This window comes from Pseudonaja textilis, chromosome 2, assembly GCF_049901715.1.
Source record: "Pseudonaja textilis isolate UNSWEBS1 chromosome 2, rPseTex1.2, whole genome shotgun sequence".
NCBI classification, from domain to species: domain Eukaryota; kingdom Metazoa; phylum Chordata; class Lepidosauria; order Squamata; family Elapidae; genus Pseudonaja; species Pseudonaja textilis.
In genome coordinates, this window is record NC_141991.1 from 6,552,552 (window position 1) to 6,579,617 (window position 27,066).

General features: G+C 41.7%; 1 protein-coding gene across 1 annotated transcript; it reads left to right on the forward strand.

The window, feature by feature from the left end:
* The first annotated feature begins 5,696 nt into the window (after positions 1-5,696).
* Positions 5,697-26,853, forward strand: LOC113452375 (vomeronasal type-2 receptor 26-like). The gene is made up of 4 exons (XM_026723825.2): positions 5,697-5,858; positions 8,912-9,139; positions 22,201-22,327; positions 25,958-26,853. The coding sequence occupies exons 1-4, from the start codon at positions 5,697-5,699 to the stop codon at positions 26,851-26,853; spliced, it is 1,413 nt and encodes a 470-aa protein (XP_026579610.2).
* The last annotated feature ends 213 nt before the right edge of the window (positions 26,854-27,066 follow it).

Consider the following 27,066-nt stretch of genomic DNA (forward strand, 5'->3'; position numbering starts at 1 on the left):
ACTCTAACAGATAGAACTTGCCAATAGACACAAAATAAGACACAAAAAGAAAAGAAAAAAAAAAGCTCTAGTTTTTCTTGTCCTATATTTCCTTTCTTTGTAGCTCAGCTGATAGGTGCGGCAGAGTGGATTGCCACACCTCATCCATTTTACTCACCAGCACTGACGATAAGGTAAATTTTCATACTTAAAATCACCTGTTTTAGAATGCTCCATGTTCAAAGTGCGCACCCATAGAATCGGTAATAAAATATTTTGAATTCCACCACTGAATAGGATCTCTCTCTCTCTCTCTCACACACACACACACACATGCATTTCATGCCTACAAATAGTTATATATCTTCCATCTATGCTTACTAAATTACTGTTTTACATCATATTCTCTTAATAAATATCCTAAATATACAAATCTATTGTCTATCAATCAAATCGATCAAGATTGCTCCATAATCCGTCATTTCTAGAGCACCACACCCAGGATTTCTGGAATCCCATGAGGACAAAGGTGTTCATTCCCAACCACATAATGTCAGCATGACAAAACATACAATGAAGGGAGGTCAACACTTCGGTTCTTCCATGAACATATATGAGAGGAGTTTATATTACATCATTAGGATGTAGCTTTCACCACTTGCTTCTGTCTTTTGCAGAGACATGGGGGAGAGGCAATAGGGCAGACTGACAAAATGCTTCTCATGATATCATCATGCAAACCCTGCACTTATCTCAAGATGCACATACAAAAGGCTGGAGTTGTACGGTGACACCATGACACCGATTTCATTTTCTCATGATTGTGATTTGCAGTAGATATTTATGGAAGCAAAGTACAGTGTTTAAGGCTCAGTGTAGCATTCCAAGTAACAAGCGCCAACTCAATAAACTCCGAGACAGGCATTTCCTCAAAATTCCATTTTATTAGAGTTGTCATATTGGCACATCTGGGAAAACCCGAATCTGAGAGTTCTAGGTTTTCCCTTCCCAAAATAAATTCAAAGATCCATCCCCTGAACCCACCAGTCCATCACATGGCCCAATCAAACATTGTCTCAACTGGAAACATCCCCACGGACACTCCACTTCAGGCGCAGGGTGACATCTTCTTGACTTCTAAGAAAGAATGTTGTGAATCTAATTTTCTGCTCACTAAGAAATCCCCCCTCCCAAATTCCCAGGCACTAAATATGGCAGCCTCGAAGCTTCCAAGTAAAATATGGTCAATCAGGGTGAACTACTACTCATCAGATTTTCATTTTGGCAGAGGGCTATAGACAGATTTTTCTACCTGTTGGATCAGTATGAAAGAGCCAGAGATGTGTCATGTTTTTTAATTATTATTATTTATATACTGGTATTTTCTTTAACATACATTAGTATTTGGTAAACAGTGTATTGTCTGGGACAATTTACTTTATACATAATAATAGTAATAGTAATTGTTTATTTATACATATTGATAATCTTTTAACTTCTAACTTCTACTTCCATTATCTAACCATCTAACCATTGATAGAACAAAATCCCATGTTAAAAATATTCTGTATCTTCTTTGTCTTTTATCTTTAATGTTAACCTATCCACTTCTGCACATTCTTTTTTTATTATTATTATACTTTCATCTGTAGGAATTTCCTCATTCTTCCAGTGCTGCGCAAATACAATTCTCACTGCTGTCAAGACATGCAATATTAAATATATATTCCCTTTATCATATTTTCCTGGTAGTATATCTAACAAAAATATTTCTGGCTTTAAATCTATGTGTTGCTTTAACATTTTTTCTAACCATGTGCCAACATTTAGAAGGCCTGTTTTAAAACATCTTTGCTAGTCTTGCCAGTGGCAGATACCATCTGTAAAACATTTTATACAGATTTTCCTTATAGGTAGTTGCCAATGTCAATTTATAATTTCTATCCCAAAATTTTTGCCATTTATCTAATTCTATAATGTATCCAGAGTTTTTTTTGCCCATACTATCATTGCTTCTTTCACTTGTTCACCTTCCATTTTAAGGCTTAATAAAAACAGCTATATATTTTCTTTATTAATTTTTCATCTGTCACTAATAATATTCAATCTAATGTTGTTGGCTCTTTAGAGAAACTTTGCATCCTTCTCATATCTCGATTGTATTTGCAGGTGCAGCCACCATGCTAGGTTCATATCTTGTTTTTGTAGCTCTTGTTTAGTTTTAAGTTCCCTTTTCTAGATCAAAATATCTTTATATGTTACAATTTTTTCCCAAATCTACAACATTTGGATATATCAGTGCTTCCATTGTAGATGCTCAACATGTCTTATGTTGAGTATCTCTGTCTGAGGTTATATAACAAGGGAAAAGTTTCTTAAAAACTCCTTATTTTCTTTGACTGTTCCAGGTTAAAAAAAAGGGACATGTCACATGGATGGATGGATGGATGGATGGATGGATGGACATTTGGACATCTATTTGATTTGTATGCATTCAATTCCAGATAGATTCACAGCAGCTCGCAATAAAAGTAAAGCATCCACCCTAAAACATGAAGTTTCTGTTATCTTTTTCTTACTGTGGACTTTTGAACAATTATGATGCTGATTTTGCCTTAGACTTGCTGAGCATTCCTTATTATTTGTGGCAACATCAGCATCATAATGTTCAAAAATTCACAGGAAGAAAAAAGGTGACAGTAACTTCATCACATCAAAAACAAGATTTTGCCTGAATGTTATTATAAAGAAATAACATATTTGATTATTAATGTATTAACAGCAGCTAGAATTGTATTTGCTCAAAACTGGAAAAATGAGACAATTCCAATGGAAAAGGAGGGGATTAAGAAAATAATGGAATGTGCAGAAATGAGTAGGTTACATTAGCAATTAGAGAGCAAGAAGAAAAAGAGTATTATAAGATTTGGGATTTATTATATAGATGGTTAGAAAGTAGAGTAAGAAATTAAAGGATATTGTAATAATAATGACATTGTCAAGCATCCAGACAGTATCCATGATATCAATCATTCTGAGATGTTTCTTTTATACTTTTTCTTTTATTTTTCTTATGTGTATCCATTTATTCATAACTATGTTTCTACTTATACCTATTATCTTGTAAGCAATTGACAAATAAAAATAAATAAATAAATAAATATAAATAAATAAATAAATATCTTTCTGAATCTTGGATTTTTTAAAAGTGTGTTACTGAATACTTGTGAGGCAATTTTTTCTAGTCTCTCCTTCAAAGTTTTAAGCTATATCTGTTAGTTCTCCCTTTGGATACCAGAGTGCAGAGAGGTTACTTTGCTCTTACTTGCAATTATCCAAATCATATTGATTTCTTTTCGTCCTTCTGTTAGTACCCCAGAGAGTAAACTTTCAGAAAATTTAACAATAACACGTTGGAATATGTTTTGATGAAAATATCAGATTTAGAAACAATGTAAGATGGAATCTTGGTCAAAAGCTGGATGTATACATAGCTTTGGAGACATCTGAGGGTAGTTTCAAGATAAGCAGGACCTGTGTTTCCATCCCTTCACTGGACCCTGTCTGGATCTTCTCTTTTGCAGGATTTAGTTTCTTCCACCTCTTCTTCTCATTCTTTGCTAAAAAGCAGATGCCCCAGAAAAGGCTCACATCATGTTGCTGGTGCTCCTCCTTCTGCTGCTTCAGTGGCCACAGACAGACAGTGGGATGCGCAAAGCCAAATGCCTCCTGACTCTGGAGCAGGGTGAAGTGAACCCAAATAATCATTACAAGCCAGGAGATTATTCCATTAGTGGCATAATCTCTACCACAAAGGCTACGTTTCATTCATTAAGCTTCAGTGGAAGCCCTTCAAGAAAATTCTCTTCGTAAGTCAATCTTTCCTACATAGCATTACAGCCACTCCATTAACCCCTTGATCTGTTATTTTTTTCTAACTTACTCTGATTCTACCTTTGGGTCCCAGTTGCAAACTGCAAACGACAACGCTCACTTTGAGCTGTCAAGTGTCAGAACTCAATCAATGTTTGCCCTCCCTCCATTTTCCTTCCCATCCTATGGCCAGATCTAGAATGTAGACACAGAGGAACCAACTGATGATGCTATTTTTTTTTCTGCATAGAACATAAGATATTTTCTAAAGGGCCTGTAGGCCAGACAAGGAACAATGGATGGAAACTGAACAGGGAGAGATTTAACCTGAAAATAAGGAGAAACTTTCTGACAGAGAGAACAATCAACCAATGGAACAGAAATTGCCCTCAGAAGTTGTGGGAGTGCCATCACTTGAGACTTTCAAGAAGAGATTGGACTGCCATTTGCCAGAAATGGTGTAGGGTCTCCCACTTGGGCAGGGGGTTGGACTAGATGACCTACAAGGTCCCTTCCAACTCTGGTTATCTGTTATCTGCCTTCAAGTTCATGTCAAGGTCCTAAAAATCTTTAAATGAAATTATTATCTCTGTTATATTATTTGGTTGCTTGGTTGTTTCCTTCCTTCCTTTATTTATTTATTTTATTTTGTCAAGCATGTATTAGAAAACAAGTATAAGTATAAAGATAACATATAAACATGTAAGTATAAACATATAAGTATATACATAATAAATGATTATGAATAAATGGGAACAGTAGGACAGGGATGGTAGGCACACTGGTGCACTTATGCACACCCCTTACAGACCTCTTAGGAATAGGGTGAGGTCCACGATAGACAGTTTGAGGTTAAAAGTTTTATAGGGTTGAGGATATAACAACAGGTAGGGCGTTCCAGGTGTGGACCACTCTGTTGCTGAAGTCGTATTTTCTGCAATCAAGTTTGGAGCAATTTACTTTGAGTTTGTATCTATTGTTTGCCCGTGTATTATTGTGGTTGAAGCTGAAGTAGTCATTGACAGGTAGGATGTTGAAGCAGACAATTTTGTGTACTAAGCTGAAATCAGACCATAGGTGGCATAGTTCTAGGCTGTCCAGGTCCAAAATTTCTTCCTGCCTGCCTGCCTGGCTTCTTTCTATTCATAAGCTGTTTGGCTCTGGGTGGCTTACAATTAAAAGTATATTAAAAAATAGAAAACAGGGGGAAATCATGCCCTGTCCCCAATAAAACATAAACACCAACAAACTTCCATCCATCTGAGGTTCAAGCTTCACTCTGCCTCAGAGTTAGGAAAAACAACCGGGTCTTTCAAAGCTTCTAAATGTCATTCATGCAGGAATCTTTTTTCAGTGAAACTCCTGGAAAAATTCAACGAATACTTGTAATATCTAGAATATACAAGAGCTACTAATCAATACTTTCTTTTAGCTATATGGGCATATCATTCACACACATTAAGATTTAGGCAACCACTCTCAAATATGCAATAAAACCCTGAAAACCAAGGCATGAATTTGAAGTAGTAACCAACTGTGAGAGTGCCTGTGAAATAAGGTATGATGCCTTTTTTAAAATTATTTTTATTCTTTTTCTATGGTAATAGTTTGGACCATTGCAAACAGTTTGGAGGAATAATGGTGATTGAATGGGTTAAAAGTATTGTGGAAGGATAGTTAAATGTTACTTTCATCATTATGTTAATTCCTGCAGACGTGGAAGAAAACGTTTTTGGAAATTTCTGCCCTTCCTTTTTGCAACCGAGGACATCAACCAGAATGGCCATCTCTTACCCAACATCACCCTGGGTTATAATATCTATGAAAATTTTTTCAAGGTAGAAATGACGCCGAATGCTTTGCTGGATTTGCTTTCAGACGGAGAGGCCAATGCTCCCAACTACAGGTGTGGAAGGCAAAGAAACACAGTGGTTGTGTTGGAAGAAGCTGAGACGGGCATTTCCATTCACATCTCAACCATGTTGGGCACCTACAAAATTCCACAGGTGTGTCTTTTGGGGAAGACAGTTTTCAGTCATGCCACAAATGGAAAGCAGAGTTTTATAATGGAAATGAGAGAAATTCTGTTTTGCTTGTTAAATTTGAACTACCATCATCTTCCATTCCTTTCAGATCAGTTACAGTTTTGCTTCTAAGATCCTGAGAGATAAAATTCTGTTTCCTTTTTTCAATCCAATGCTACCTGCTCAAGGTGTCCAGTACCCAGGAATGGTCCAGCTGCTCCTCCATTTCAAGTGGACCTTGGTTGGTCTGATTGCTCCAGAAACTGACCAGGGGGAGAGGTTCATGAGGATAATGTCTTCTTTGATGTTAAGGAATGGCATTTGTGCAGTTATACATAAAATCTTTCCATTAAATGTGCTTAATATAATTTTTATACTTGAAGAATATTTCAAATGGAGACATGTCAATGTCTTTGTTTATGGTTCAGAGACTAGTTCATTCCATGTAGGAATGATGATTACACAAAAAGCATTTCAAAGAATTCAAGAACCTATTGCAGGAAAAGTCTGGATCACCGCAGCTCACTGGGATCTGAGTCCTGAATTGATGTATAATAACTTTTCCTTAAAATATTTCAGTGCCATTTTTTCCTTTCTGATACGGAAAAGGAAATGGGCAAATTACGATGCTTTACATCTCTTTCACTCATCCCTAAGTAACTTTATGAAGAAGACCTTTACATGTTCATCCATGAAGGATGACATTTCAGTGAACATTTGGAGGCGATGCAGACAGAGAGAAGACCTGATGGCTCTGAGGAAAGAGGAGATTGATCGAGTCCTGGCTCTGGATAGCTATTTCATTTACAACACCATTTGGGCTGTGGGAAGGATCTTAAATTCAGCTTATATATCCTTATTCAAGAGAACAGTAATGAACAGAGGTATGAAGGTCAAAGTTCCAAAGCTAAAGGCTTGGCAGGTATTTTTCTTTTCCATCAGACATGTTTCCTCTGCAGGTGGGACTCTGTTTGTTAAGGGGATGCTTTAGTTACATTTTAAATTAAATTATCCTAAAATTCAAATTTAACCTAAGTCCAACTTTCCATTCACTTCTTCTCATTTTCATTTCCTTTTATCATTGTTTTTTTGCAATATTTCTGCTTTTAATTGTTGTCATAATAAATACTTCAACCTCTGAGTTGTTCAGTAATGCTTCAGATAACAGATAATCAGAGTTGGAAGGGACCTTGTAGGTCCCTTGTAGATTCCAACCCCCTGCCCAAGCAGGAAACTCTACACCATTTCTGGCAAATGGCAATCCAATCTCCTCTTGAAAGTCTCAAGTGATGATGCTCCCACAACTTTCAAGGGCTTCTCTTTCATTTGGCCATTTCATTGGCCAAAATATTATACTGTGTTCAGGCCTCTTTTCTTGGCATTACTCTCTCCTGTATCTCAGAGAACTCCATTCAATCCATCCAATAGGCTGGACAATCCTAATACTTCTGCCCAGCAATTCCTATCAATGGGCTTCCCTGCCATTCAATGACTTCCTTTACCTGGAGCCTCTCTCCTTTCCTTGGCTATCAGCAACTTTATTCTTTTGCCAAAGTTCTCATATTTCAGTAGAGTTGGAGAGAGTAGGATTGGCAGGTCTAAGCAAGTGGCAGCACATGGCCAATCTTCACTGGGCTGGGAAGTTTAGCTGGTTGAAGCATATTTGTTAACAATTAATTAGAATTTGATGCTAATGATGAACAAAGTGGTCAAATATTGAGCAGTGGCAGTTTGGAGAGCCAGCACAAGGAATATTTGACATTCCTATGCTGGGCAATGCATTTTTTTAAAAATCCCCTGTCTATGATAATTTAATCTTTTTCTCAATGTATTGTACAAAAGGAAGGCAAACAATTCACTTTATGTAGTGGTCCATTATAGGGAAGCACAGAAAAAGAAAAGCAGCCAAAATGTTAGAGGTTTCCAAAGACTGAGAGCAATTTACAAGAAAAACCATTCATGTAGAAAGCAGCATACACAACCTATATACTGTCGTGCTCCTTCTAGTACATATGGCATGATTGTATATGGGAGTTCTTCTCTGCTTTCAGCAGTTTTGACCAGTTAACTGGAGCAGTATTAAAGCTTTTGTCAGAGTTCCAACGGATGCCCTAATTAATTCATGAGCCTTGAGCCAAGTTTCAAAAGAAATCCAATTATTTATTAGGAGCAACATGTCAGCACTTCCCAAGTGCAGTCGGCTCTGCCCCATGTAATTTACTGCCCACCTATGACCCTATTTCCCCCTCCTCCTGGGGTGTTACATTATCCAATGGAGCACTTTTGCGGGCTGTAGAAAACATACCACTCCAGGTTGCCCTAGTAACTTGGGATAAAATCTGGAGAAAGGTATGTGTGGAATGTGCTTCTGGTCATAACATCTGAGCTTCTCCACCAGTTCTCCCCTCTCCTACCTATGGAAACTCAAGAGCAGACCAGGAATGCTTTACAAGTTGACAGCTTTACTAAGAAGGAGCCAACCCGTATTTATACTTTATATCATGGGAGACAATCAGATAATGTTCTCTAATCACTGAAAGGAAGGATTTTAGCAAGAAAAAAGATATTGCGGACCTTTAGATCCTCAGTCTTACTAAGATAGGATAAGCTAAATATGATCCACCTCACTTGGTCAATTAATGATACAACAAAAAAGAAAAATCACACAATACTCCTAAAGTTAAAGAAAAATCTGAATGGCAGATTTTTTCAAGGTTAATAATTTTAGGTGAAAAAAAGAAGTAGTTGTTTGCTCTGAAAGGAGTTGTTTATTTATATTACCCATCTCACTGTGCACAAGCATTGCTGTGTTAAAGCAGTGGGAAATGGGACATGACCAGATGTCGAAACTCCTATCTTTTGCAATCACAGTACTAATCTACAGCTGTTGTTCCTGTGCTTATTGATACTCTCCTAACCAAGTGGGAAACTGATAATAGAACCTGGTTTTGAACTGAAAGAGAGAAATATTCAGACCCATGGATCTTTTCAAAGAACTGTCGGTGCCCTTTCTAAATTCTTCCTTTCCTTTCCAGCTTCACTCCTTTCTTCAAAGCTCTCAGTTTCACAATAATTCCATAGAAGGGGTATATTTGGATGAGAAAGGAGATCTTACAGCTGATTTGGACATTGTGAGCTGGGTCATTTTTCCCAATACATCTGTCAAGAGAGTGAAATCTGGGAGAGTAGAAAAACAAACATCTCAGAATGTTAAAGTTATCATCGAGCAGAAGAGTATCCCACAGGTGGAAATGTTGAACAAGGTGGGACGCCAAGATGGCAGGAATGGCCAACACTCCTGAAGAAAGGTTCAAGATACAGGGGGATCGTGACACCCTGGAACATTGGGGCCTATCAAAAAAAATGAAATTTAGTGTAAAGAATGGAAAGGTTTCACATTTAGGCAACAAAAACCGAATGCACAGGTAGAGAATAGAAGATGGTACCTGGCTCAACAGTAGCAACTGCAAGAGGGATCTTGGAGTCCTAGTAGACAGTCACTTAAATATGAGTCAGAAGTGTGCTGTAGCTTCCAAAAAAGCCAACAAAGTCCTAGGCTGCATTAATAGAGGGAAGGAATCAAGATCACACGAAGTTCTAATACTGCTTTACAAAGCCTTAGTAAGACCACACTTGGAATACTGCATACAATTCTGGTCACCACAATATAAAAAAGATGTTGAGAGTCTGGAAAGAGTACAGAGAAGAGCAACAAGAATGATTAGAGAGCTGTGGGATATATATACGAAGAACAGTTACAGAAATTATTTTCTTTTTCTTTTCTCCTCTTGCCTTCTTTATAATGCCTTGGTAAGACCAAACCTAGAACGTTGCATGCAGTTTTGGTCACCACAATATAAAGAAGAAAGAGTGCAGAGAAAAGCAACAAAGATGATTAGGACTGAAGGCTAACACATATGAAGAACAGTTGCAGGAATTGGGTACGCCTAGTTTAATGAAAAGAAGGCCTGGGAGGGACATGATAACAGTGTTCCAATATCTCAGGGGTTGCCACGAAGCAGAAGGAGTCAACCCAGAGGTGGTATTCAGCAGGTTCTGACCAGTTCTGGAGAACCAATAGTGGAAATTTTGAGTAGTTCGGAGAACCGGCAAATCCCACCTCTGACTGGCCCCGCCCCCATCTATTCTCTGCCTCATGAGTCCCAGCTGATTGGCTGGGTCTTCTTTGGTTGCCATGCACAGGAGAATGGAGCTGGAAAGCAGGTCAGTTGGGTGGGGAGAGAATGTGGATTTTACAGTATCCTTCCCCTGCCACATCCACCAAGCCACACCATGCCCACATAACCAGTAGTAAAAAAAATAGAATCCCACCACTGGATCAACCTATTTTCCAAAGCCCCTGAGGACAGGACAAGAAGCCATGGGTGGAAACTAATCAAGGAGAGAACCAGCTTAGAATAAGGAGAAATTTCCTGACAGTTAGAATAATTAATCAGTGGAATAACTTGCCTCCAGAAGTTGTAAATGCTCCAACACTGGACATTTTTAAGAAGAGGTTTGTCTGAAATGGTATAGGGTTCCCTGCCTGTGCAGGGAATTGGACTAACAGACCTCCAAGGTCCCTTCTAACTCTGTTATACTGTTAATATTTATTTTATTCCACAGAAGATGGCCACAAAAGGTTACACTTTTGGGATAGGTGAGGGGATTGTTTTCAATGAATCTTCCTGACAGTTGATCAGGTTTTTCTAAAGTGAAAAGCTCTGTAGTGGATACCACTTTTTTTGCATTGGCCATGAAAAATATACTCCTCTGATCAATTTTTTATTCCAACATACTAACCCATTCACTCTTTTCACAAAATAAAAATAAATGATGAATCATTTCTTAAAGAGACACAAATATTGTTTACACTTAATGAAAGTCACAGAAATTCCCTAGCTTCATTATGCTGAAATTAAAAATACCTGCATGCATGCAGGTTAATGAAACAAAGTTAAGGGAGTAAAATAGGGTATCAAAATTATTCACGAAAGACTAATTAACTTTTAATTTCTATTTGAATGTGTTCATTTTTAGTTTCTTCAGAGAGTTCTTAATTAGAGAAGTGATTATATGTTTCTATAATTTTATACATTACTTTGACTTTAAACAAAGTATTGGTCAATAAATTATTTTTGTATCAGTGTTCTTACAATTAATTGGCAAAGCAGAAATTAATATTGTAGTCAATAACACTGAAAAGAAACATGTAAGTGCCCGTGAAAATTTAAGAATATATATATATATATATAGGGGCGTGTGTGTGTGTGTGTGTGGTATTCAGCTTTGTTTGGGTATTTTCCCACGTCATTATAGTTATGCTTTTAAAGTTGTAGCAACGTTTCGGCAGAATCTCATCTGCCATCATCAGGTTTCTGTATAGTGTTCGTCTGTGAGTCAGACTTCCACAGCCATTTCTGTTTTAAATTTGCGGCTAGCCTACTGCTGGTTGGAAGTCTTGGTCTGTGTTTATTGGTCTTGGAGTTTGCTGTGTTCTGCTTGATTGGTGTTTCTAATATCTTCTGTCTGTTTTGTAATGTTTTTTGTCTTGATTGACTGGCAACATTGTATTTCCTTTTAGTGCTTTTAGTGCTGCTTCGCTCCGAGTAAACGGATGGCTATCATTTATTAGGAAGCTAGGTTTCATCTGCATGCCTGGTTGGGGTGTGTTTGAGCTGGAGGTATTGGGGGGGGTCTCTTTGTGCCCAGGTGTTTGCTTGGCTTGTGGTGTGGAGATACCCGTGAAAACTTAAGAATGTATGTATGTATGTATGTATGTACATTGTGGCTCTGATTCCCGAGCCTGTGCTGTTAGAGGAAGAGGACTCGGAAGATGAGGAGGAGGAAATGGGAATGCCTTCCTCCCCAGGACCTTTCTGCAGGAATTTATTTCTGAATTTCGGCTTGTATGTCTGGACTCCAACTGGAATGACACAGCTTTAATGGACGCCTTCCAGGATGGCCTGTCAGTTGAGCTGCAGGATGAGTTAGTTCAAGCGGAACCAGCCCCAACCCTCGACGCTCTGGTGGTGCAATGCTTGCGCATCGACGCATGACTCCAATGGCAAAAGACCCATCGCACCATCCAGGAGCAGCCATCCACATCTGTACCGCAGCGCCCTGTGCAACCAGCACCCCAGGTCACCCAACATGTCGTGGCAATGGCCGAGGAACCAATGGAGTTGGTCAGACCTCGACTGATGGCCCAGGAGCGAACACGGAGATGCCAAGGAGGTTTGTGCTTGTATTGTGGGGGGGGCAGGACATTTAGCTATTTCTTGTCCTATAAAGTGAAGGGGGGCACTCAAGCCTGTGCCTGAATCTCAGCCTGATCAGTCGGGAAACGGGGCAGGCCCAACCTAGGGGAAACCCTAGGCCGGGCACATATCAAACACCCACTTGAATTAGCGGAGGTTGACTCTGGGCCCCCTCGGCATCTGCTTTTGGACACTCGGGTTTTCTTGGCTAACCAGTCAGAAGGGATTTCAGCGACTGCACTGGTGGACTTGGGGGCCATGACTAACTTTATGGACCAGGCCTTTGCTGCCCATTTTGATGTCCCCTTGGTTCCGGTAGAGACTATTGATGGGCGGGAACTTATTGCAGGACCCATTAAATTCACTACCCAGCCTTTGCGCCTGGTCATTGGAGACCATGAGGAGGCAATCCACTTTTATGTCACCGCGGACCTCCATTTCCCATTAGTCCTCCGCATGGCTTGGTTTCAGATTCATGATCCTCAGGTGGCATGGTTGTGGAACGCCATTTCTTTTCCAAGTTTGCAGTGTGTGGACCACTTCCGCCACACCTGTGCTGGCCAGGACATCACCACCCTTGCCGTCTCCATACCTTCTGAACTGTCGGACTTCTCGGATGTGTTCAGTGAGAAGGAGGCGGACCGGTTACCCCCACATCGGCCCTATGATTGTCCAGTGGACCTTCTGTCCAATGTACCACGGCCAAAGTGACATTTGTACTCCATGTCCGGGCCCGAGCTGGCCACCCTATGGGACTTTTTGGACAAAAACTTTGCCCAAGGGTTCATCTGGCCTTCGTCGTCCCCTCTCTCAGCCCCAGTTCTCTTTGTCAAAAAGACGGGAGACTTATGCTTGTGCTGCGATTACCGTCGGTTAAATGCCATCACGGTGCGGAATAACTACCCCTTGCCGCTCATTCCAGAGTTGTTGGAGAGGTTGCGGGAGGCCACTATCTTCACCAAGCTCAATCTTCGAGGGGCCTACAACCTGGTGTGGATGTGAGAGGGGGACAAATGGAAGACAGCATTTGGCACCCGATACAGCCATTTTGAGTACACTGTGATGCCGTTTGGGTTGACCAGCGCCCCCACAGTCTTCCAGCACCTGATGAATTACGTGTTTCGGGACATGTTAGATAGCTTCATGGTGGTGTACCTGAACGATATTCTGATCTATTCCAGGTCCAGGGACAGCCACCTTCAACCCATTTGTCTGGTCTTGCAACGCCTTCAGGAGCACCAACTTTATGCGAAGCTGGAGAAATGTCTCTTGTTCCAGACTTCCATAGACTTCCTTGGGCACATCATCTCTCCCAAAGGCATCGCCATGGACCCGCGTAAAGTGGAGGCCTTGTGTAGTTGGGAGCCCCCTTGTCATGTGAAGGACGTTCAACACCTATTGGGGTTTGCTAACTATTACCAGACCTTCATCCCAGGTTTTGCCAAGCTGACAGGTCCAATAACCCAGCTCCTTCAAAAGAAGGTCCCGTTCCAGTGGGGACCCCCACAGCAACAGGCTTTTGAGGCCCTCAAGAAGGCCTTCATCACAGAACCCAGGACGAGGCACCCTGATCTGCGTCGTCCTTTTGTGGTGGAGACAGATGCGTCCAACGTGGCAATTGGGGCTGTGTTGTTGCAAGCCCCAGTGGATAGCATCACTCTTTTTCCCTGCGCTTACTATTCCCATTAACTCCCTCCTTCCGAACATAATTACACCATCTGGGAAAAAGAGTTGCTGGCTATCAAGTCTGCATTTGTCAGTGTGTGCTCCCTTCAAAATCCAAGAAAGAAATACCCAGACTCCATGGATCAGAGCAAAGTTATTCTTTTACTGGAAATTAAAGAGGAAGCTACAGATGGAATTCCGAAACTGAGAATTTGGCGCGCAGATCACATATACAAAGGAATGGAATTGTTCCCACCCCCCAAAGTCCAGAAGTCTCTTCCAATTAAAAGTTCTGAATATGATCATGTGGGCATCTTCAGGTGGTGATGAGGCCTCTGTCCATTGACCTTGACATATTTTGATAAGACTTCGCAGCTGCGCAAAAAGGGATAGAAGCTAGCAAGGAAATGGAAAGTTGAAAAGAAGAAATCATACACCCCCTCCTTTTGCTTACCCACAGTAAAGGAATGCAAAACACCTCCAGCTCTCTTCTGCCCCACAATTACCCCTCCCCCATTTCTAATGACAGCCGAAAGAATTAAGCCTAGCAGTAGAGAAGATAAAGTAGATAGGATATGGGATATGGGAGAGATAAATGAGATAGATAGCAGTTAGAGTAGCCGAAGAGATCTTGAGGCTGACATTCGGACCCCCCTAGAAAAAGGACATTAGTCCCTGTAAGAGAGAAAAAAAATACGTTAAGCATTGCATACATTTCTATGGTTTATCAGGATACTTAGCATAAAAGTTCTTTAGCAGTTCAGGGGCCCTAATGTCTTTTTCATTCACCCACTCAGCATGGGATGGGGGGAAATGTTTCCAGGCTACAAGATATTGAAGACGACCCCTCCACTTCCGAGAGTCCAAAATCTCTTTAATCTCGAAATGTTGTTCACCCTCAATCAACAATGGCACGGGGGGATCAGTCTGGGTCGGTCTCAATGTACAGGTATGTTTGGGTTTTAGCAGGCTAACGTGGAAAACCGGATGAATGCGATGAAGAGTTTTTGGTAGAGTCAACTGAACCATCACAGGATTCACAATCCGCTCAATAGGGAAAGGCCCCACATACTTAGGACCCAACTTTGTTGATTTCTGAGTGGTTTGCAGATATTTGGTTGAGAGAAACACTTTGTCACCTACTTGATATGACTTCTGTGGGGCTCTCTTCCTGTCCGCAAATTTCTTATGGGATTGGTGCGCCTCGTCCAGAGCTTTACGAGCGACTGGCCAATTGAGTTGAAGTTGAGATATCCAGTCGTCCAATGACTGGACATTGGGTTTCTCACGAGGGAGTTCAGGTATGGGTACAAAATCTTGCCCCATGGCCACTTTGAAGGGGGGTAAAACCAGTACTGCTGTGGACAGAATTGTTATACACCACCTCCACAAAAGGCAGTAGATCCACCCAGTTGTCCTGCTGATAATTTATGTAACACCGGAGATATTGCTCTAACACCCCGTTAGTTCTCTCACAGGCCCCATTAGTTTGGGGGTGGTGGGCAGAGCTTAAACCCTTCAAAAATTCCCTCCAGAAGTTCGAGGTAAATTGAACCCCTCGATCAGAAACTACACGCTCAGGGACACCATGCAGTCTGTAGACATGTATAATGAACAGTCTGCCTAATGACTTTGCCGAGGGAATCTTGGAGCAAGGTATGAAGTGTGCTTGTTTGGAAAACAAGTTGGTCACCACCCAGATGACTGTGTGCCCAGCACTCTCAGGTAAATCTACTATAAAGTCCATGGAGATTTCCTTCCAGACTTCATATCTAAGGGGGGGCAGGTGGCGTCTCCCAGGCATCACACCTGTTGCTGAGGCTCCCCGGGCAGTGGCTGGTTGTTGCGCTGGCATGGGCTGGGCTAGGGGGGTGGTGGCAGCCTGACTTCCCCAGGCTGAACTCGCTCCCCCTTCCCCCTCATATGTTGGAGCCCTGCCGGGTTTTCTCAGAAGCATCCATAAAGCTTTTCCCGGCTTGATCCACCCTAACCCTAATGACAGCCGAAAAAATCAAGCCTAGCAGTAGAGAAGATAAAGTAGATAGGATATGGGAGAGATAAATGAGATAGATAGCAGTTAGGGTAGCCGAAGAGATCTTGAGGCTGACAGCATTTGAGACTTGGCGACATCATCTCGAGGGGGACCGACATAAGGTGGAGGTCCAAACGGACCATTGGAATTTAGAACACTTTTCAATGGCAAGAAAGTTGAATCAGAGGCAGATCTGGTGGTCATTGTTATTTGCCTGGTTCAACTTTTTTGTGACCTATATCCCCAGTGGTCACAATAGGAGGGTGGATGCCCTGTCCCGTCAACCTGAGTACCTTTGTCCTGAGGACCCCCTTCCTCCACAGATGGTGCTGCCAGCAGAATCCTTAGCCGCAGTCCAGGAACCGGTGGATTTGCGGACTCAGGTGCGAGAGGCGCAGCGCCTAGACATTTGGTCACAGTAGAGATTGGGGAAGATTGGTCCTGAATCCCCATGGACCTTGGAGGAGGGATTACTCAAGCATTGGGGCCAGTTGTACGTACCCACAGGACCGCTTTGAGCCTTTATTATGAGTCAGTGTCACGACACCCTGCAGCCAGCCTTTTTGGGTTTTTAAGACCCTCCATCTTGTCACGTGGACTTTTTGGTGGCCTCGAGTATGGCATGATGTCCACACCTATGTCACATCCTGTGTACCGTGCAGGGAAGCGAAAGTCATGACAGGTGCATCTCCTGGTCTCCTCCAACCTCTGCCGACTCCAGAAAGACCATGGGGAGTAATTTCCATGGAGTTCTTGACTCATTTACCATCATCCTCTGGATTTATGACTGTGCTTGTGGTGGTTGACATGTTAACCAAAATGGCCCACTTCATTCCGTGTCGTAAATTGCTATCAGCCCGTACTACTGCCTGGTTGTTCTTGCAGCATGTTTTTTGTCTCCATGGTCTGCCAGACAGGGTAGTTTCTGACCGCAGTGTCCAATTTACAGCCCAATTTTGGAAGAGCCTGATGACCGCATTATAGGTGCAGGTCTGTTTGTCATCAGCGCACCATCCAGAGACTGATGGTGGGACAGAGAAGATAATTGGCATTCTCGAGCAATATTTGTGTTGTTTTGTCAACCAACAGCAGAACAATTGGGTTGCTTGTCTCCCTCTGGTGGAGTTTGCAGTCAACAACTCTCAGCACACCTCCACCCAAATGACACCATTTTATGCGAATGTGGGCTTCCATCCGCAGTTCTTTCCATTTACGCTCTTAGATTCCCCAGTTGCCGAGACTCAGGAATTCCTGTCAGAACTACATTCAGTTCAGCAATTAGTTTGGCAGCAACTGATACGGGCCAAGGAAGACTACAAGAGGTTCACAGATCGCTCTCAACAGGCGACGCCTCCGCTGGCTGTGGGAGACCAGGTGTGGTTGTCCACAAAACACCTTTGGGTCAACTGCCCAATAAAGAAGCTGGACCATCAATTCATCGGCCCCTTTCCCATCGAGGCGGTCATCAACCCCGTAGCCTATTGACAGACTCTACCGAGCTCCATGCAAATTCATCCTGTCTTCCACTGTTCCCTTTTGGTCCCTGACACCCCTTCATGTGATCTCTGACATCCCGCAGTTGATGATCCATCACCTGTACTCAATGACGATGATGCAGTAGACGGCACTGTGGTCAGCATTAGGGATTCCTGCTGGTTGAAAGGACAGTTCCAGTATTTGATCGAGAGGCAGGGGGGTGGACCAGAGGCCCTTTCCTGGGTGGATGCTTCCATGATCCATGCCTAGGACCTTATACGGAGGTTTCATGACCAGTTCCCCTTGAGACCACATCCTGACCGTCAGACTCAGGGGAAGGGCCCTGCGGTGAGGGATAGTGTTGTGGCTCTGATTCCCGAGCCTGTGCTGTTAGAGGAAGAGGACTCAGAAGATGAGGAGGAAGAATTGGGAATGCTTTCCTCCCCAGGACCTTCCTCTCTGGCAATGCCTTCCTCCCTGATAATACCTCAGGTTTCAGCAGACAACCAAGAGGAACAGCCTGAGATTAATCAGGAGGAGGAGGGCATATCGGAGCAGCCCCTGACAGGGAGTCAAGTGGACGAATGTTGCCTTGATCCTAGGCAGCGTCGTAGGAAGAAATGTGAGCTGTAACGTAGGAGGTGTGGGCAAGTCAGAGAGTGAGCTGAGTCATTGAGACACACCCCACAGGGGATAAAAGTGGGTGTGTTTTCTCTGGAAACTTTGTATGGGACAAAGTTTTATTTCTCTTCCAGGTTTTGGTGTGATTGTTTCTTCTTTTTTTAAAAAAAACACAAATTTTATTAATTTTCAAAGACAATACACAAACAAACAAAACATAAAACATAAAAACATAAAACATATTTTCTAAAAGATTCTTGATCCCAGGTTACATCTCTTCATACAGACACAAATTCAAATTCATGTTCATTTTATATACCATTCCATATCTTATTACCATTTTCCATTTTCTATATAGCTTCTCACCTCTTTTAACTTTCTTAGTTTTATTTTATTTATCTCCTCTCAGTTCAAATCATTATCCTTATTATTCTTTGTTCTGTTTCCAGCTATCTTTTCTCTTTAAACAAAATTTATCCTGTACCCTAATTGGAGTGTGACGCCTTTAACTCTTTCCCCTAAATTTATAACACTTAATATAGTACATAACTTCCATTGGGATTCTGTTTAGTACATTCTAAAGTTACACATTATATTTTAAAAAAGAGAAAAATTTATAAGTATGTAATATAATAAAAACAACTATCCATGCCAATTCAAATCTATCATTAATATTAATATTCATTTAAATCTTAAATATTTTACACATTACTTTTCAATTGAATATCATACTTTTATGGGAACACTTATACTTTCCATAGTTATTTCCCCCCCACTTCACATCACTTATATTTTAAATCATTGTATCATTAAAATGTTCCCATTTCCTCCTACTTCAATTCTCTCATTTATTTCATTGCCTTCCTTTTATTCACAAAAATTTCACTAAGTTACAATGAATATTTTATCCCATTTTTTGATCACATGTTGTTTCCAATTTTCTAACATTATTTCTAAGTACAAATATAACAATACAATCTTATGTACCTTTGCAGAATCCCCTTTTCAATTAAATTTTACCCATTATCTCTAAATGAAGCTTGTTTCTTTACATCTTGCTCCACACCACTGAGGCTTCTCATCCCTTCCTTCCTCCCTTGCTTCTTCTCCCTGCCCTTTTTACCCCCTTGTCTCTCCACCTCACTTTTCTTCTTCTGCATTCCCCCTTTCTGTTGTTTTCTAACATTATATCCACTTTTCACCTTATTTTTCTCTTTTTTGGTTGTTTTTTTAGATCTTAAAGTCCCCTTTTTCTTTTCCTCCTTCTCCCTTTCTTCCCCAAATACAGTTACTTGTTCATCAAAGATGGCTTCTTCTTTATCCCAATCATCTTGTTGCACAGTCAGTTTCTCATAGGTGCAAATCACCATTTCTAAGAATTGAAAAAGAGTGCCAAGAGAGTCTTTCCCTTCTTGTTCATCTTCTTTGTATTTTTTTGAATTCAATTTTCAATTCATCCACAAGTGATGCCATTGTAGAAAGAATTTTTTTTCCAAAACAACCACCCAAGTGTTTTTAGTCCTTCAAAGATAATTTCCAAAAGTCCCAAAGTCACCAAACAGTCCAAATAAGCTGTTTCTTTTAGCACTTTCTTCTTTCTTCACTTTCTCTTTCTGGGGTTACTGTTTAGTTGCAAAGTTCCAGTTAAAATGTATCTTTTAGAAGTCTTGTTAGTATTTAATGATTCTTTAAAAATTATAGGCAATCTCCTCCTTACTTCCAAATCCTGCTCCAATTCTTTTCCTCTCCCTTCCCACTTACAGCAAAAAAATTTTTTTTAAATATTCAGAAATCCTTATTATCCCTTTAGCGTTTAATTATCCAGTTTACCTATTGATGCCAAAGCGGGTTTTTCCGATTTCTCATGTATTTCTGTTCGCTGTCACTGTTAGGAAGGAGAGTGAAAAAAAAATAACTTTCCCTTTTAACTTCCATTCACTGCTTGTAAATCTCTGGGAACGATGTATCTTGCACAAATTTTAAGTTCCAGGATACCTTCATTGTTGCTTTATCCCGGTCAGCAAAAAAACTTTCACTTCTTCTTAACTCCTCCTGCACTTTCTTTTCTGGCTGAGCACTTCTTTGTGGTGGCCATTTCTGACCGCCGCTCTACCACCTTCAGAAAAGGGCGTTTAGCTGGCTAGGGAAGAGAGGTGTGATTTCTCTCGACCCTGCCAGATCCCCCCTATCTTCACCACCTTCTACGGAGGTGGCTAGCCCTGAAGCCAGATGGCTCAGGGCACTCCAGCGGCGAGTGCAGGCAGAAACCACACACGATCGCGGATTTCTGCCTGCCCCGAAGTGTACAAACCACTATCTACACACACTCTCACACCACCATCCAGCACAGATCAATTCCGTAGCTGAGACACTCATCTCCAGGACAAAATGCTTAGCCGCCAAACAACACCTAGAGACCGAACTACACACTCTCACCAGTGTGCTGACAGCCAATGGATTCCAAAGAAAGAAGATTACCCACCTAATCCAAAAAGAAACCCCAACCACCATCCAAGACAGAGAACAAGACAATGGCAAAGTCCTCCTCCCACATATAAAAGGCACTACAGACAAAATCAGCAAGATCCTCCAAAAACACAACATTAAGACAGCATTCTGCACAAACAGAAAGATATCCACCATCCTAAGAAACCCTAAGGACAAAATCGAGTTAGAAAACCAAGGAGTATACGAAATCCCTTGCACTGCCTGCCCCACCACATACATTGGACAAACTAACAGAAGAATAAGTGCACACATTGAAGAACATAAGAACTCAATCAAAAAAGAAGAAACGACCTCTTCCCTGGTCCAACACCTCAAAGCCACAGGACATGAGATTGACTTTAAAAATACCAGAACTATCGCCAAAACTGAACACTCCAGCAGCAGAATAATCAGAGAAGCCATAGATATAGAAAAACGCCCACACAGCATGAATAAACGAGATGACACCTCCCGCCTACCAGCCATTTGGAAACCCACCCTCATGAACAGACAAGTACCTAACATGAAGAATGACACCAGACCCACACCCATGGGGTGCCACACAAGATGCCACCACCACACTTCCATGTAGAAAACAGACTCACACCCACAGAGAAGATGAGACACGACCACGGACCAGAAGCCGCATTGCAGCTGCATCACTACCCACTTCAAACCCCTCCGAGCCATACATGAAGCAAACCGACACCCACCATGAAGATGCGGCACGACCACGAATTCGAAGCCAAACAGCAGGATCACATCTCACCAGCTCAAATCCCCCAGCAACTAAGACTAACCTGAGCACAACTAAGCCCCCACCTGAACAGAACACACCTCCAGCCAATCAGAACACGGCCAACCTCCCACCCAATCAGAACACAGCCAAGCCCCCACCCAATCAAGTCACACCCCCACTAGCAGTTAAAAGGAAGAAGCAGCTGCAAGCTCACATCACTCTGAGAAGCACAAAGCCGAAGACACAAGCCTGAAGATGATGAATGAGACTTCATCGAAACGTTGCCTAGATACTTCCAATCTTATGCGGGAGAAAACCCGAATAACCAAAGATCCATATGTGTGTGTGTGTGTGTGTGTGTGTGTGTGTGCATGTGTGTGTGTGTGTGTGTGTGTGTTCTTAAGTTTTCGCGGGTACTTACATGTATGGCATTCAGCTTTGTTCGGGTATTTTCCCACGTCATTGTAGTTGTGCTTTTAAAGTTGTAGCAATGTTTCAACAGAATCTCATCTGCCATCATCAGGCTTCTGTACATACATGCATGCATACATACATACATACATACATACATACATGCATACATTCATTCCAAAAATACCTACAGACCAAAAAATCTACAGAAGTAAATATATATATATATATATTATATATATAATCACTGTGAAATGTATTTAATAACACATATTTCTCAATTTTCATACAAACAATTTAATGGTTTTATGGAAAGGGGAATAGATTGAGCCAGAAATGCAAGTTATATGGTTTACTTAGCCAAACAAAAGAGCTCATCCAACATTTTCCTGATAAATTCAATATCTAAATTTAAAATGAAAGTGTAAATTTGCATTGCATATGAAACATCAGAATGGAAGAGAATCAGAGAAGGAATATGTAGTTGAATCCATTTGATGGGTTTCGCATTTCTTATTGGCTTCTAATGGGGTCAAAGATAAATCTTGAACTTGTGATCACCAACACTTTCTTCTTTTGCCATTTTTCTGAAAATAAATTAATTTTCTGAACATTTTACCACTCTCTCCTCAGCCTTTGCCTCCTTCCAAATGTGTGGAAAGTTGTTGTCCTGGATTCATGAAGGTAGTTCAAGAAGGGAATCACATCTGCTGCTATGACTGTCATCCTTGTGCAGAAGGAACCATCTCCACCATAGAAGGTGAGTGACTACAATGAAAAGGTGGGGACCAGAGGTGGTATTCACCAGGTTCTGACCAGTTCTGAAGAACTGGTAGCAGAAATTTTGGGTAGTTCGGAGAACCAGCAAATACCACCTCTGACTGGCCCTGCCCCCATCTATTCTCTGCCTCCCAAGTCCCTGCTGATTGGCTGGGTCTTTTGTTGCCCTGCACAGGAGAACAGAGCTGGAAAGCAGGTTAGTGGGTTGGGGATTTTGCAGTAACCTTCCCCCAGGAGTGGGATCGCACTGGATATTTTACAGTATCCTTCTCCTGCCATGCCCACCAAGTGACACCCACAGAACCGGTAGGTTAAAAAAATTGAATCCCATCACTTGTGCAGACATTTGGGAGTACGTAGATCCTAACATTTATCATGAAATTATGATGTAATATGTATTTTAAACCTTGGCTTTAAAAAGATACTTTCTTTTAATATGTATAATTATTTTATAAAGAGTGAGAAGAAATGATATGGGAATTTAAATCATGAGCAGAATATTAAGAAAAAGGGAAACAATGGAGGCTTGACATTAAAAGGAAGATAGAATGTCTTGAACTTCTCTTATTTAGTGGTGATACTGCCATGTTTTCTTGGAGTCTCTCTTCGGAAATTGAGAACTCCTTATTCTCCTCTTCCCTTCCTCCACTAATGCAAGTATAAAAGGCTGAGCTTAACAAGTTGAGAAACAGGACCAGTACTCACTCCTTCCTTCCTTCCTTCCTTCCTTCCTTCCTTCCTTCCTTCCTTCCTTCCTTCCTTCCTTCCTTCCTTCCTTCCTTCCTTCCTCAACATCCTTAACGGGAAATGAAGGAGTCTCTCTTTTTTTTTAAGTGGGTAAAACTGACAAGTTTCCCCTTCTACATGGAGTTACAGGAAGGACAGTAAAACTGAACTTTTGTTTTTCATCCATCCATCACTGGTGTTTGATTACCTGGTATGGATGTAAAGAAAAATAAATGGTGGAATCCAGCAGCCCAGAGAACTGCTGTCAAGGAAGAAGATATGGCTATCTCCTTGGCCCAAGCTGTCATGCTCCAAAAACTAAGACATACACAGAGAGTTACTTCTAAGTTCTTGCATCATTAAAGGTATACCCTGAGAACATCTAGAGAGTAGCTATCTTGAATCTCTTTCTCCCAACCAAAGTACCTAAAGTTCACTCTTTCTTGGTCCTGTTGAATGCAGCTTCTCCCTCCTGGGAAACCAGATTACATTCCACCACAAATTGGAGGAAAGCATTACATTTGTAAAGGAGAACTAAGTAATATACCTTCACTAACAGGCAGTTTTCATATGAAGGTCAGGAGAAATATCTTCACTTTCATTCGTGGGAAATATCTTCCTTCTTAAAGGAATAAGAGATGATGGTGTCCACTGAAGCTTTGAGTCCAACTGTCAGTTAGAACAATTAATCAGTTGAATAACTTGCCTCCAGAAGTTGTGAATGCTCTAACACTGGGAGTTTTTTAAAAAGATGTTGGATAACCCTTTGTCTGAAATGGTGTAGGATTTCCTGCCTAAGCAGGGGGTTGGACTAGAAGACCTCCAAGGTCCCTTCCAACACTGTTACTGTAATCTATTCTTGTCAGGTTCCCATTAACGTACCCATCACAAACCAAACTCCGAGGCAATCCATTTCCTCAAAGAACAAATTTATTGAGATACATCATCTTGGCACAAACTAGTGGAAAGCCAGTATTAAAGGTTCCCATGCTTTCCACCCCACTTAAAGTAAAAGTTTCTCATTTTTCCAAAACAATATGTCACATTGTTCAATCGGGATAAGGGCTGGTTGCTTGGTGACTTCTCTCCCCTTCCTCTGGCCAGCCAGCCATTGGAATGGCATGATAGCAGTCTTCCAATATCTGAGGTGCTGCCACAGAGAGGAGGAAGGGAGTCAAGCTATTTTTAATCCCCCACCAGAGAGGAACCAGCCATTGCCCGGTCAGATTCAGGCTTGACACAAACCTCCTTCTACTGTCTGTGCGTGACCTAGTCCTGCACAGGGGTATCAATGATCATCTCTGTGGATCATTGGTGGGAGGGCTGTGGAATGCTTTGAAGTTCTTCTCCAGAAAGTGATTCACTGAGTCTGAGATGCAAACAATGCAACCTCTAAAAGCAGACACAGCTCTTCCTGCAAAGGACTGCAGAGATCCTCATTGGTCTTTGGCTCTTACCCTTCTACATTATGTCACATTATTTTCCTAATCATTGCTGTGTGCTATCTTTCTCCATACAGATTCATTTATACTATCACCTGTTTTCATTCCAAATGGAGATCTCAACTTACAACCATTTGTGTAGTACCCATTCAAAGTTACAGTGGCACTCACAACACCATAAACCCGTGAAGTTGTGACTAATTCAGCATCCTGATCATCATGTGAAAAGTAACTGGCATGTATTTAGAATGGCTGCAACATCCTAGTGATTCTTATTTGTGTCCTCCCCACTTGGCTTCCAACAAGGAAGTCAATAAGGAAAATCCCATTAGCCTAAAACCGTGATGGTGAACCTACAGCATGCGTGCTGGAAGTGGCACACAGAGCCACTTCTGCTGCACAAGAGAGGTTGCCCAGAAGAGCCTCACGGTGCATGTGCATGTGCCTCCCCACTAGAGAGCTGACTGTTGGATATCTGCTGCACATGAGCAAAGGAGGAGCACACACATGCTTGGAGGCATGCGGCATGCAGGGGGGCTGCGTGTGCATGCGCAGAGGTGTACGGTGCAGGGGGGTCATATATGCATGTGCAGAGGCACATGGTGCGTGCACAGGGGATTGCGCACGCATGTGGAGGGGGAGGGGCAGGGGTGGGATTCTACCAGTTTGCACCTATTTGCAAGAACCGGTTGTTAACATTCTAAGCAGTTCAGAGAACTGGTTCAGAGAGCAGTTCAGAGAAGAAATTACCGGCCTTATCCTGTAAGGAAGGCAGGAAGGAAACATTCTGGGGTTGCTTAGAGAAAGTGCCTCTCCGTTAACCTTTATTACATTCTTGGCAGGACTAGACTTCCTGTCTCAGGAACCTCTCTGGAGTTATTTTCCCTCCTTTGCTGGTACTTTGCTTGTGTGGAGTGACCATTCAAAGTTACAATGGCACTGAAAAAAGTGACTTATGACCGTTTTTCACACTTACAACTATTGCAGCATCCCCACAATCATGAGAGGCCAGGCGAGGAGATGCATGCCTCAATGTGAGTGATATTGAGTTGGCCACATCCAGCCAATAACATGACTACTAAGCCACACCCAGCACATAAGCCACACCAACAGAACCAGTTGTTAAAAATTTGAATCCCATCCCTGGGTGGGGGAGTCATGCATGGATTGCATCATGGGTGCAGGCACCCAAGCGTGCACACTCATGCATTTTTGGCGTGCAATGTGGAAAAGCTTAGCCATCACTGGCCCAAAGGGCACAAGAGTCACTTAACAACTGTGGCTTGGTTGATATCTGTGGCAAAATGTGTACTATAATGAGGTGTGATTCACTAACTGCCCTGCTTAATTCTAGTCCCGACTGTGATCTAAGTTGAGGAGTCCCTGTATGCCTTTGAAGGAAGAACATGTTTGACAGTAGATGTTAATCTCACTCTTTTCAGATGCTGAAAAATGTACCAAATGTCCAGCAGAACAATATCCAAACACCAATCAAGTTGACTGTATTCCTAAGACTGAAACTTTCCTATCTTATCAAGAAAATCTGGGGATCATCCTTGCTTCCCTTGCCTTGTTCCTGTCTTTGGTAACAGGTTTTGTCTTGGGAATTTTCATTAAATTCCAAGAAACTCCCATAGTCAAAGCCAACAATCGAGATCTCTCCTACATCCTTCTCATCTCCCTCTTGCTCTCCTTCTTGTCCTCATTCCTGTTCATTGGCCAACCAAGGAGAGCTACTTGCCTTCTTCGACAAACAGCCTTCAGCAACATCTTCTCAGTTGCCATTTCTACCATCTTGGCCAAAACATTCATGGTAGTGCTAGCCTTCTTGGCCACAAAACCAGGGAATAAAGTGCAGAGATGGCTAGGGAAGAGCCTGGCTAATTCTATCATATTTTCGTGTTCTGGTGTCCAAATTATCCTCTGCAGCATCTGGTTGGGCACTTCTCCCCCATTCTTTGAGTCAGACATGGACTTGGAACCTGCAGAGATTGTCCTGCAATGTAATGAAGGCTCTGTTGCCATGTTCTATGGTGCCCTTGGCTACATGGCCTTCCTTGCTCTGGTTTGCTTCACAGTGGCTTTCCTAGCCAGAAATCTACCTGGGGCCTTCAATGAAGCCAAACTCATCACCTTCAGCATGCTGGTCTTCTGCAATGTCTGGGTAACCTTTGTACCCACCTACCTGAGCACCAAAGGGAAATATATGGTGGTTGTGCAGGTTTTCTCCATCTTGGCCTCGAGTGCTGGACTTCTGGGCTGCATCTTCATACCCAAGTGTTATATTATTTTTTTAAGACCAGACCTGAATACAAAACAATATTTGTTTTCAAAATAACATATACATTTATTTGGCACATCTTTCCCAAAAATGCCAGTTAATTTCTTCCAAAATATTATTGGATAGTGCAATGTTTCTTTAAAAACCACAAATGTACCCAAACACAAACTTGTTTTTTTTTCTTTTATTTTGCATCACAATAGAAATTTTAACCACTTTTAATAAATACATGTCCCCCTGATACTTACAATTTATGTATGCACTTAAACT

Coding starts and splice junctions, on each gene's coding strand:
- LOC113452375 (XM_026723825.2), top strand. CDS start 5,697: ATGACGCCGAATGCTTTGCTGGATTTGCTTTCAGACGGAGAGGCCAAT. Junction 5,859..8,911: donor GCACCTACAAAATTCCACAG/GTGTGTCTTTTG, acceptor TTTCCTTTCCAG/CTTCACTCCTTTCTTCAAAG. Junction 22,328..25,957: donor AACCATCTCCACCATAGAAG/GTGAGTGACTAC, acceptor CACTCTTTTCAG/ATGCTGAAAAATGTACCAAA.